This window comes from Oncorhynchus clarkii, chromosome 10, assembly GCF_045791955.1.
Source record: "Oncorhynchus clarkii lewisi isolate Uvic-CL-2024 chromosome 10, UVic_Ocla_1.0, whole genome shotgun sequence".
In the NCBI taxonomy this organism is placed as follows: Eukaryota; Metazoa; Chordata; class Actinopteri; order Salmoniformes; family Salmonidae; genus Oncorhynchus; species Oncorhynchus clarkii.
The window spans coordinates 18,121,402-18,134,940 of NC_092156.1; the positions used below are offsets into that span (position 1 = coordinate 18,121,402).

General features: G+C 44.4%; 1 protein-coding gene across 1 annotated transcript in view; it reads left to right on the forward strand.

Annotated features, from left to right (window-relative positions):
* Positions 1-13,539, forward strand: part of LOC139418081 (double C2-like domains, beta) — a 282,128-nt gene that overhangs the window by 26,293 nt on the left and 242,296 nt on the right. Inside the window, exon 5 of the mRNA XM_071167258.1 lies at positions 10,952-11,123. Coding sequence (XP_071023359.1) covers positions 10,952-11,123 — 172 coding nt within the window. The remainder of the gene's footprint in view (positions 1-10,951; positions 11,124-13,539) is intronic.

Sequence of the window (13,539 nt, forward strand, 5' to 3'; positions counted from 1 at the left end):
CCGATTTTCTCGGTTTCCTGTGAAAGTAAAATCACATTCAAATGGAGTAAATGTTAAGAAATTTAGACTGTAATCAATGTCAATGATTTACTCTAGACTGTGTGACATCTGTTACCACCAATAAGTGGAGATTGCACCCCACTAGGGGAACTTATTTAGACCTCCTGGGCCCCGGCCCAGTGGCTGTGTTCCCTGTTCCGGCCGGTCACTCTCCACACATTATTGCCGGAGTATTAGTGGTTAGTGCCGCTCAACCTCTCCCGGGCTGACCCTTTTTGTCAGTGTGATACAGTGGATCCGGTTGGCACTAATAGAGTTTTGGCTCGCTGCTCCTCCCCAAGCCCACTGACTTTAACTCCCGATCCAGTTGCCAGTCTGACCGGCCATGCACCGCACCCACAGAACTAATTTCACGATTTACTGCCTCTCCCCATGCAAATTAAAGATGTTATCTTATCATACCCACTAATTAAAACGCCTAAAATGAAATTGTTTGCCGCGATTTCCATTTAAATTGGCACGTCCTAAATCTGTTGAATAGTGAAAGGGAAATGAATGCTTGGATAGGCGTGGCACTATTGAAGCACAATTGGTAATTGGCTGGACAAGACCTGGATTGTATTGGTAATAGTTTGGTGTTACCTGCATGGAGGTTTACCTGATGGTAATTCTCCTTATAAGTTTATCTCAATTTGTTTCACTGGCAACTGTTGTAGTCTGAGGGGTTTAATAAAAGTAGTGTTACTTATTTTTAAACAAGTGAATGCTTTTTGGTAAAGTAAGTCTCTTCATTACGTCAAATCAAATCAAATCAAATTGATTGATATAGCCCTTCTTACATCAGCTGATATCTCAAAGTGCTGTACAGAAACCCAGCCTAAAACCCCAAACAGCAAGCAATGTAGGTGTAGAAGCACGGTGGCTAGGGAAAACTCCCTAGAAAGGCCAAAACCTAGGAAGAAACCTAGAGAGGAACCAGGCTATGAGGGGTGGCCAGCCCTCTTCTGGCTGTGCCGGGTGGAGATTATAACAAAACATGGCCAAGATGTTCAAATGTTCATAAATGACCAGCATGGTCAAATAATAATAATCACAGTGGTTGTTGAGGGTGCAACAGGTAAGCACCTCAGGAGTAAATGTCAGTTGGCTTTTCATAGCCGATCATTAAGAGTATCTCTACCGCTCCTGCTGTCTCTAGAGAGTTAAAAACAGCAGGTCTGGGACAGGTAGCACGTCCGGTGAACAGGTCAGGGTTCCATAGCCGCAGGCAGAACAGTTGAAACTGGAGGAGCAGCACGGCCAGGTGGTAATTGGCTGGACAAAAAATGACTTTTCTGTCTTTGGCAGACCTGCCCTGCAATTGATGATCAAATGTGTATTGTAACAGTCCCCAGTGTATATGGGCTGTCTATCATGGCATTCAGAGGTTCTCACCATGTTAGTCTGTCTTCCCAATGAAAAACAAGTCTGGAGGTGGGCTGTACGCTCTAGTAAAGATCCACAGTTTTCCTCTCACACGTCTCATATTACTGTGGTTACACCTGTGCCAAACCCCAGCAGCCGTCTCTTGTCTCTGTTGTCTAATTTCAAAGATGACATCTGTACAGCTGTGGGTTTCTCAGCATGGTTTATCAGCGCTGTGCTGCTAACCTACACCGCAAGTCATTCCTCTTTGAAAAGTGGTTCATATCTTGTTTGTACTGTGGTCTTTCCCCATTCTAAGGCAGATTGTGTCTTAACTGAACTAACTGTATGAAATGTATAAAGGTTTTTGAGACCAGAAAAAAATAGTGAAGCTAGTCAGACTGATGAAAGTTTTAAACATTAACATATTTTCAATTATATGCATATCTTTATTTCTTCACACTCCACATAGAAGTTGCCATCGGGGCAGCAGGGGAGCCTAGTGGTTAGAGCGTTGGACTAGTAACCGGAAGGTTGCAAGTTCAAACCCCCGAGCTGACAAGGTACAAATCTGTCGTTCTGCCAACCTAACCCAATGTTCCTAGGCCGTCATTGAAAAATTAAGTTAGGGATGGGCAACTTTGAAGGGAGTGGGGCCACAAACAATCTGAAATCATGAGGGGACGCAGTTGCCCGCGGGTCTGCGTACCCACACCCCCCCATTCACACAAATCGAGCAAAACATTTTAGTGGCTCCCTGGGCAACTTTGAAGTGGGGCCACAAACAATCTGAAATCATGAGGGGCCGCAGTTGCCCGCGGGTCTGCGTACCCACACCCCCCCCATTCACACAAATCGAGCAAAACATTTTAGTGGCCCCCTGGGCAACTTTGAAGGGAGTGGGGCCACAAACAATCTGAAATCATGAGGGGCCACAGTTGCCCGCGGGTCTGCATACCCACACCCCCCCATTCACACAAATCGAGCAAAACATTTTAGTGGCCCCCTTCTTGACAGCGGAGAGATATCTGCAATTCTACACATATTTCCATCGGGTAGAGAGAAATGTTTGCATGTTTTTAACATGATAAGAAGTTTAGATAGCTGGCTACTAAACTAACTTAGCAATCAAAAAGTATCAGTGACTGACATAACAAGAGAGAAACTGCTGATGCACAATCCAATTTCAAAATTGCACCTTGTGTATACTACTATTCTAACTCGAAACAGTAAGTTGAGACCCCGACTGAGTTATTTTTGTTGGGGGAGGGCCTACAAAATGTGGGCCGCCGGTTCCCCATTCCTGGATTAAGCAATGTGTTTTTTTCCTGCCTGGTGAAAGATGACCTTACTTCGATGACAAATCCTTAGTGTAGTTGACTGACATATTGTCAATACAGCATTCTTGCGCATGTTACATGTTGAATTGGTGAGGCAAACAACGGGAAAACTCACTGACATGAGTCTCTCATCCAATATGTTTATCTTGAATTGAAAAGCAGGAGCTAAAGACATTGCACTTTGATTGTTTGTCAAGGAAATGAAGTTTGTTTTCTGAACTCTAGTTGCTTTTACTCTATAAATCCTCGGCTTTATAACAGAGGATTTGCATATTTTTGTTGGGGAGGATGCTAGATTATATATTTTAACAAAACAGTTTTTCGGAAGACTGCTTATAATCCTATTATAGCCAAATACTCATCTTAGCAGTATCATTGTAATTTCCACCTTGCATCACTCTTTCTTGTGATCTGCAGCAAAAGATTACTAAGAAAAAAATAACATCAATTTCATACATTTGGTTGTGTTCTCCAGGGGTGATTTCTGCTGTGTATGTTGTTCTTTAATAAAGTAGATGCGTCACTGCATGTACACCCAGAGGAACTCATCAAACAGTCTTTAAACAGTCATTTCAAGAGCAAAATAAGCTGTGCTACATAAGTCCCATCACAGACATCAATCCTGTGGCCTCGGCAGAGCACAGTCGCTAACAGCACGCCTGCTACTTGTTTAACCACGAATGTAGGGTGGATCTATTCTGTGCTTGTTAACCTAGATTTAAAGCCCCCTCAACATGGCAGCTAAGACGATGAAGGCCCATATTATCGGACCTGACGTGGAGAAAGTTGCCTCACCACCATCTCCCCCCTTTATGTTGTCCTTGAAGTGACAGTTGTGATTCCCCAGTAGAGCATGCTCTTCCTTTACCGCAATGACTACTACCGTGATTAAATAATGAGAGAAATTCCGCCTGGCAGCTTTTACCTTTTTGTCATTTCTCCCCCTCCTATGATAAATAATTTAATGTAAAGAGGTCAATGCAATACATCTCTGTCACGTCTGTCATAAAGACAGGTTATGAGAGTGCCTGTCATCCCTTTTCACCCGGTGGATTTGTAATTTAAATTTGACACGTTTCTATTGGTTTTGTTCTCTGGCATGTTCATTTTGTAGGAACGCTGATGTATATATGGTAATTTTCATACGGTAGCTTTCATACAGTGACTTTTTACTGGCACGAGAGATGTCCCTGCTTCTCTTAATGTTACCACATCAGTCCATTGTGTATGGTTCAGTCTATTTGTTTTTCTCATTCAATTTCACCTGTCAGTCCCAAGGGAAGGGATGTCATTTACAGTCAAGGAGAGATGAATTTGAAAGAAGCAATTGATCATTTCTCAGCTTTGACACCCAGGATAATATTACAGTTGCTGTGATCTACACTGAAACCGGTGTGTCAACTGAGCTGGTTGCGTTCCAACTGGCAAAAATCTATATTTTAGATGGTACCTTCCAATAGGCCCTAAACTGGTGATTTCCCTCATTAAAACATGGTGAGGTATGGGTTTTTATCACCAAACCCTGATAGAGGATGATTAGGGATAATTGAAGGCAATCAAAAGCCTTTGAACGTCTGCTAACCTCTGAGTTCCTGAGGAGACCTTTTCGTTAAGAAACACTTAAATGTAGAGAAAAGGTCTGCCTGTTTTGATTGGCCAGAGAAATGCCTGTGTACTTACTGAGGTAGGCTAATGAGAGCGAGATGATTTACTAAAACTGACCTAAAGGCTTTGATGCTTAAGTTCATCAGCAGAGGGTCCTGAAGGGAATATCCTGCCTTCATTAATGACGGACCTTTCAAATCACAACCAAATCAAACTTTATTTGTCACATGCGCCGAATACAACGTGAAGACCTTACCGTGAAATGCTTACTTACAAGCCCTTAACCAACAAAGCAATTCAAGAAAGAGTTAAGAAAATATTTACCAAATAAACTAAAGTAAAAAATGATAAAAAGTAACACAATAAAATAACAATAACGAGACTACATACCGGTCGTACCGGTATCGAGTCAATGTGCAGGTTAGTCAAGGTAATTTGTACATGTCGGTAGGGGTGCAGTGACTATGCATAGATAATAAACAGCATAGCAGTAGTGTAAAATATGAATGGGGGGGTCAATGTAAATAGTCCGGTGGCCATTTGATTAATTGTTCCGCAGTCTTATGGCTTGGGGGTAGAAGCTTTTTAAGGAGCGTCTAGGTCCTAGACTTGGCACCCCGGTATAGCTTGCCGTGCGGTAGCAGAAAAAACAGTCTATGACTTGGGTGACTGGGGTCTTTGACAGTTTTTTGGGCTTTCCTCTGACACAGCCTAGTATATATGTCCTGGATGGAAGGAAGCTTGGCCCCAGTGATGTACAGGACCATACGCACTACTCTCTGTAGCGTGTTATGGTCGGATGCCGAGCATTTTCAATATCAGGCGGTGATGCAACCAGTGCTCTTGATGGTGCAGCTGACCTCCCTATAGGCTTTGTCATCGTTGTCGGTGATCAGGCCTAACACTTTTGTGTCATCAGAAAACTTAATGATGGTGTTGGAGTCGTGGGTGAACAGGGACTACAGGAGGGGACTGAGCACACACACCTGAGGGGCCCCAGTGTTGAGTATCAGAATGGCAGACATGTTGTTGCCTACCCTTACCACCTGGGGACCCGTCAGGAAGTCCAGGATCCAGTTGCAGAGGGAGGTGTTTAGTCCCAGGGTCCTTAGCTTAGCGAATAGCTTTGTGGGCACTATGGTGTTGAACGATGAGCTGTAGTCAATGAACAGCATTCTCACATAGATGTTCCTTTTGTCCAGGTGGGAAAGGGCAATGTTGAGTGCGATTGAGATTGCGTCATCTGTGGATCTATTGGGGTGGTATGCGAATTGGAGTGGGTCTATGGTATCCAGGAGGATGCTGTTGATGTGAGTCATAACCAGCCTTTCAAAGCACTTCACGGCTACCAACGTGGCATGTTACCTTAGGCAGGTTACCTTCGCTTCCTTGGGCACCACCGGGAATATGGTGGTCTGCTTGAAACATGTCGGTATTACAGACTCGGTCAGGGAGAGGTTGAAAATGTCGGTGAAGACACTTGCCAGTTGGTCAGCGCATGCTTTGAGTACACGTCCTGATAATCCATCTGGCCCCGCTGCTTTGTGAATGTTGACCTGTTTAAAGGTCTTGCTCACATCGGCTACCAGTCACTCCTGGGCTACAATCACCTATCCGGACCCGTTTGACTGCCAACGCGGAGCCCCACCGGGCCTTCACAACTGGACTACCGACGTTATCTGCCCAAGGGAGTTATCCAGCTGGCTCCTCCGTCACGACGTTACCTGAACGCTCATCTGCGGCCCGCTATTCGTTAGCTGTTTTATCGGCTGCTATCTGAATCTATCGGACAATTTTTTTCTTTTTTTTCTTGGGCCTCTATAACTATATCTATTTTTTTTTGCGAATTGGATTGATCCCCTCTACCACACGGAACCCCACTAATCCTACCGACGGAAACGCACGAGGTGGCTAAAAACAGACCTCCATCCTATGCTAGCTTGCTACCGATGGCCCGGCTAGCTGTCTGAATCGCCGTGACCCCAACCAACCTCACTACTCTACTCACTGGACCCTTTTGATCACTCGACTAAGCATGCCTCTCCTTAATGTCAATATGCCTTGTCCATTGCTGTTCTGGTTAGTGTTTAGAAGCCTCCTCCCTAAGTTTGTTTTATTCACTGCTTTAGCACACTCTGCCAACCCGGATGTTCTAGCTGTGTCTGAATCATGGCTTAGGAAGACCACCAAAAATTCTGAAATGTTCATCCCTAACTACAACATTTTCAGACAAGATAGAACTGCCAAAGGGGGCGGTGTTGCAATCTACTGCAAAGATAGTAGGACAGAACTCTGCAGGCTATCTAGGTCTGTACCCAAACAATTTGAACTTCTACTTTTAAAAATCCACCTCTCTAAAAACAAGTCTGTCACTGTTGCCGCCTGCTATAGACCACCCTCTGCCCCCAGCTGTGCTCTGGGGTACCATATGTGAACTGATTGCCCCCCCATCTATCTTCAGAGCTCGTGCTGCTAGGTGACCTAAACTGGAACATGCTTAACACCCCAGCCATCCTACAATCTAAGCTTGATGCCCTCAATCTCGCACAAATTATCAATGAACCTACCAGGTACCTCCCCAAAGCCGTAAACACGTGCACCCTCATAGATATCATCCTAACCAACTTGCCCTCTAAATACACCTCTGCTGTCTTCAACCAAGATCTCAGCGATCACTGCCTCATTGCTTGCATCCGTAATGGGTCAGCAGTCAAAGTGACCTCCACTCATCACTGTCAAACGCTCTCTGAAACACTTCTGCGAGCAGGCCTTTCTTATCGACCTGGCCGGGGTATCCTAGAAGGATATTGATCTCATCCCGTCAGTAGAGGATGCCTGGTTATTTTTTTTAAATGCCTTCCTAACCATCTTAAATTTCTTGAATGGGGCATGCTTATTTAGAACCAGGAACAGATATAGCCCTTGGTTCACCCCAGACCTGATTGCCCTTAACCAACACAAAAACATCCTATGGCGTTCTGCATTAGCATTGAACAGCCCCCGTGATATGCAGCTTTTCAGGGAAGCTAGAAAGCAATATACACAGGCAGTTAGAAAAGCCAAGGCTAGCTTTTTCAAGCAGAAATTTGCTTCCTGCAACACTAACTCAAAAAAGTTCTGGGACACTGTAAAGTCCATGGAGAATAAGAACACCAGCTGCCCACTGCACTGAAGATAGGAAACACCACTGATAAATCCACTATAATTGAGAATTTCAATAAGCGTTTTTCTACGGCTGGCCATGCTTTCCACCTGGCTACCCCTACCCCGGTCAACAGCACTGCACCCCCCACAGCAACTCGCCCAAGCCTTCCCCATTTCTCCTTCTCCCAAATCCAAAGAGTTGCAAAATCTGGACCCTACAAATCAGCCGGGCTAGACAATCTGGACCCTTTCTTTCTAAAATGTTCTGCCGAAATTGTTGCCACCCCTATTACTAGCCTGTTCAACCTCTCTTTCGTGTCGTCTGAGATTCCCAAAGATTGGAAAGCAGCTGCGGTCATCCCCCTCTTCAAAGGGGGGGGGGACACTCTTGACCCAAACTGCTACAGACCTATATTTATCCTACCCTGCCTTTCTAAGGTCTTCGAAAGCCAAGTCAACAAACAGATTACCGACCATTTCGAATCTCACCATGCCCTCTCTGCTAGGCAATCTGGTTTCAGAGCTGGTCATGGGTGCACCTCAGCCACGCTCAAGGTCCTAAACGATATCTTAACTGCCATCGATAAGAAACATTACTGTGCAGCCGTATTCATTGATCTGGCCAAGGATTTCGACTCTGTCAATCACCACATCCTCATCGGCAGACTCGACAGCCTTGGTTTCTCAAATGATTGCCTCGCCTGGTTCACCAACGACTCTGATAGAGTTCAGTGTGTCAAATTGGAGGGTCTGTTGTCCGGACCTCTGGCAGTCTCTATGGGGGTGCCACAGGGTTCAATTCTTGGACCGACTCTCTTCTCTGTATACATCAATGATGTCGCTCCTGCTGCTGGTGAGTCTCTGATCCACCTCTACGCAGACGACACCATTCTGTATACTTCTGGCCCTTCTTTGGACACTGTGTTAACAACCCTCCAGGCAAGCTTTAAAGCCATAGAACTCTCCTTCTGTGGCCTCCAATTGCTCTTAAATACAAGTAAAACTAAATGCATGCTCTTCAACCGATTGCTGCCTGCACCTGCCTGCCTGTCCAACATCACTACTCTGGACGGCTCTGACTGCGTGGACAACTACAAATACCTAGGTGTCTGGTTAGACTGTAAACTCTCCTTCCAGACCCACATCAAACATCTCCAATACAAAGTTAAATCTAGAATTGGCTTCGTATTTCGCAACAAAGCATCCTTCACACATTCTGCCAAACATACCCTTGTAAAACTGACCATCCTACCAATCCTCGACTTCGGCGATGTCATTTACAAAATAGCCTCCAATACCGTACTCAACAAATTGGATGCAGTCTATCACAGTGCCATCCATTTTGTCACCAAAGCCCCATATACTACCCACCATTGCGACCTGTATGCTCTCGTTGGCTGGCCCTCGCTTCATACTCGTCGCCAAACCCACTGGCTCCATGTCATCTACAAGACCCTGCTAGGTAAAGTCCCCCCTTATCTCAGCTCGCTGGTCACCATAGCATCACCCACCTGTAGCACACGCTCCAGCAGGTATATCTCTCTGGTGACTCCCAAAAACAATTCTTTCTTTGGCCGCCTCTCCTTCCAGTTCTCTGCTGCTAATGACTGGAACGAACTACAAAAATCCCTGAAACTGGAAACACTTATCTCCCTCACTAGCTTTAAGCACCAGCTGTCAGAGCAGCTCACAGATTACTGCACCTGTACATAGCCCATCTATAATTTAGCCCAAACAACTACATTTCCCTACTGTATTTAATTTATTTAATTTTATTTATTCATTTATTTAGCTCCTTTGCACCCCATTATTTGTATTTCTACTTTGCACATTCTTCCACTGCAAATTTCCCATTCCAGTGTTTCACTTGCTAGATTGTATTTACATTGCCACCATGGCCTTTTTTTTTGCCTTTACCTCCCTTATCTCACCTCATTTGCTCACATCGTATATAGACTTATTTCTACTGTATTATTGACTGTATGTTTGTTTTACTCCATGTGTAACCTGTGTTGTTGTATGTGTTTAACTGCTTTGCTTTATCTTTGTCAGGTCGCAATTGTAAATGAAAACTTGTTCTCAACTTGCCTACCTGGTTAAATAAAGGTGAAATAAATAAAAATAAAATACAGAGAGCGTTATTTTTTTTATTTATTCAACTAGGCAAGTCAGTTAAAGAACAAATTCTTATTTTCAATGACAGCCTAGGAACAGAACTGCCTGTTCAGGGGCAGAATGGCAGATTTGTACCTTGTCAGCTCGGGGATTTGAACTTGCAACCTTTCGTTACTAGTCCAACACTCTAACCACTAGGCTACCCTGCTGCCCCAGTTGTCCAGACCATGCTCTCGTGCACGCTTCAGTGTTGCTTGCCTCGAAGCGAGCATAAAAGGCGTTTAGCAACTATAATGGAGCCAGAGAAGAGGGTAGACGTTTTACATGTCCCCAATCGTTTTTTTCTTTTTTCATTTATTTGCATTTTTTTGTAACTCTTTTTAAAAACGTATTTTGTACATAATGTTGCCGCTACCATCTCTTATGACCAAAAACCGAAAACAGTTCTCTAACCTTTCATTTGAGCTCCATGGTCATCCAATAATTTGAATCTTAATGTGGAGCTTGAGCAGTTCCTGTCATTCATCACCATTGGCCATGGTTACCATGCAATTGCATCATTTATTTCAGAATCTGACTTGATAGTTTGAGTAAAAAATGATATTCTTGATTACTGACTATAGGTTATAAGGAAAAAAGGCATTTGTTTTCAATTCAGCACACTGTACTTCAGTTGTACATACATTTCCCCCAAGTGGAAGCCAGAATGAGAACATCATTTTTGGAATGCCTACTTCTTCTTGCTGATTTTCAGGGGGTTTCGGGGAGCTTACTTGCTGATGCAAATCTGAAAATGTTGCCTTCCTGATAAAATGTGATAATGCAGTAGGCCGGCAGAGATGAGGAAAGTGTTTCCGGCTGGGAGGTGGCACTTGCCAACTCTGGAGCAGCTGCTATCGGCCCTGACATTTTAGTGCCTGCTGTCCATTAGTGGCACATGGCTTGCCCACAGCACTGAACCTAGTGAGCCTAGCGCCCACCACCAGTTTGTTAGCATGCTTATGCCAGGAGACTGTCAGTGCTTCTCCAGGACTGTTGTGGCCTATGGGACCTCAGACATTGCTTTTAGACCAATCTGTCTTTTTGAAATTATAGTTATTGTCCTTTTGGGTATGCATGGAAAAACTGTCATTTTTTATGTTTAATATACTGTATGAAAATTTCACATTTTCAATGTTTGTCTGATGTGAGGTTGCGCCTCACAATTTGCAAACCAGGGCCCCGTTCAGTTTCCAGGAAACTGGAGAAAACTTATGAAAACTGAAAAAGTACTACTTGAACTAGTAGGAACACATACATTTGTTCTCAAAACTGATGACAACCTTTCTGTATGTGTTATCTAGGTGTGGAAGCGCTCTGGAGCCTGGTTCTACAAGTTCATGCCCAAGTACGTGTACCCTGGGAAGGAGGGGCCGAGTGGTGCTCCTCTGGGACTGCGAGGAGCCAATGGAGGAGGGCAGAAGATGGCCAGGAGTTCCACTGTCAGCCACACCTACACATGGGCACACAGCAAAGGTCAGTCAGTCACTCCCCATGTCCACTGTAATGCAGTTATTCCTTATTTGGAATAGTTTAAAATGGGTACATTTGGTGTCCTGTTGCGGCTTCTTTTGAGACATGCTTGAACTAAAAAAAACATCAGTTCTTTATAAGACAGAAATTCATCATGATTTCAGTTTGTTTTTGTAAAGTTACAAAACAGTGACATAGAGAGGACCTTAGATTTTAGAATACTCTTTAAGTCCATGTTTAATTAGAATGAAGCTTCACTGGGCGTGTCCGAAAACTCATACTATTAGTAGGCTTTTTGGGTAGTAAAGAAAATAGTATAATAGTATGTGAAATTGTTACAAATTAGTACATTAAATGCCAGGATGTCATGTTTATTTAAGTTTTCATTTAGCATAAATTCACTGCACACTATTGAGGAAAATAATAGTATTTTCCTGCACACGTGTTTGACAAAAGCTGATAATTGGATCAAGGTGATGGGCTGTGCTTTAATGAACGAATGGTGTGGAACACATATGTCAGAGTCAAGGCCCGCGGGCCACATCCGGCCCGCAAGAAGGTTTTTTACGGCCCCTGGGATGATCTTGATTTATTATTAGAACCGGCCCGCAGCAAGCCGGCAGCCCGCAGATCTTTTACACGCACCAATACTACATTTCCCACAATGCAAAGGTGACGCACCGAGCAGTAGGCTGCTTCATTTCAATATTTATTGGCACAGCAGTCGTCAGCATCACAGTAAAATTAACTTTCAGATACCCATCAAAAATGGCAAAACGGAAGGTGGATACTGAGAACCGGGGGTTTCAAACAAGGTGGGAGTCGGAGTATATGTTCACGAAGGTAGCTGGAAAACCTGTGTGTCTTCTGTGTGGAGAAAGTGTGGCGGTACTGAAAGAGTATAATCTGAGACGACATTATGAAACGAAACACGCGGACACACACGCGGACGCAACTGTCAAGGCCAGTTTTATTTTGGCAGAAGAGATCGCTAAATCAACCCGGCCATTTACGGAGGGGGATTTCATCAAAAACTGCATGATTAAAGTTTGTGACGAAGTTTGCCCAGAAAAAAGGCAACTCTTTTTAAATGTGAGTCTGAGCAGAAACACCATTGCCGAGAGAGTAGACCAGTTGTCCATCAATCTAAAAGAGCAGCTTGTGAAAAAGGGAAAAGATTTTATTGCATATTCCTTGGCTGTGGATGAGAGCACCGACATTTCTGACATTGCCCAGTTGTCAATTTTCATCCGCGGAGTGGACTCCAACCTAAGCGTGACAGAGGAGTTTTTGGCTTTACGTCCTATGCATGGCACAACTACGGGGCATGATTTGTATGAAGAGGTGTCAAGATGTGTAAATGAGATGGAGCTGCCTTGGGAAAAACTCGTGGGTTTGACAACCGACGGAGCACCTGCGATGTGTGGACACAGGAGCGGACTGGTGGCGAAGATACGGGAAAAGATGCAAGAGGAAAACGCGACAGGTGAGCTGACAGCTTATCATTGTATCATACACCAGGAAGCGTTGTGCGGTAAAGCCTTGAAAATGGAGCATGTAATGAGCATCATCACGCGCACAGTTAACTTTATCAGAGCCAAAGGTTTGAATCACCGCCAGTTCAAGGCATTTCTGACGGAGTTAGAAACGGAGCATGGTGATTTGCCTTATCACACAGAGGTGCGATGGCTAAGCCAGGGAAAGGTGCTTCAAAGATGTTTCGAGCTTCGTGAGGAGATTTGTCTGTTCTTGGACAGCAAAGGGAAAGACACAACACAACTCCGAGACGAAATGTTTCTGTGTGAAATGGCTTTTCTGTGTGACATTACGAGTCATCTGAATGCAATAAACTTGCAGCTGCAGGGTCGGGATCGTGTCATCTCTGATATGTACAGTACAGTGAAGGCATTTAAAACCAAACTGACTCTGTGGGAGACGCAGATGCGGAAAGAAAATTTGAGCCACTTTCCCAGCTGCCAGACCATGAAAGAGAAGCTCTCTACCAGTGCGTTCCCGAGCACACAGTTGGCTGATAAAATAGGTATGCTTGCCGCTGACTTTCGACGCCGATTTGCTGACTTTGAAGCACAAAAAAGCAGGTTGGAACTGCTCGGTAACCCATTTGCTGTTGACGTGGAAAGCTCACCACCAAACCTCCAAATGGAGTTGATTGACCTCCAATGCAATGATGCACTGAGGGCAAAATATGCGGCAGTGGGTGCTGCGGAGTTCGCCCGTTTCCTCCCCGGCACAATGCCCCAGCTGCGCATCCAGGCTGCTCAAACGTTGTCTATGTTTGGCAGCACATACCTGTGTGAACAACTGTTTTCTTTGATGAACCTGAACAAAACATCACACAGAAGTCGACTTACTGCTGAACACCTCCACTCAATTCTGAGGATTTCTTCAGCTCAGAGCC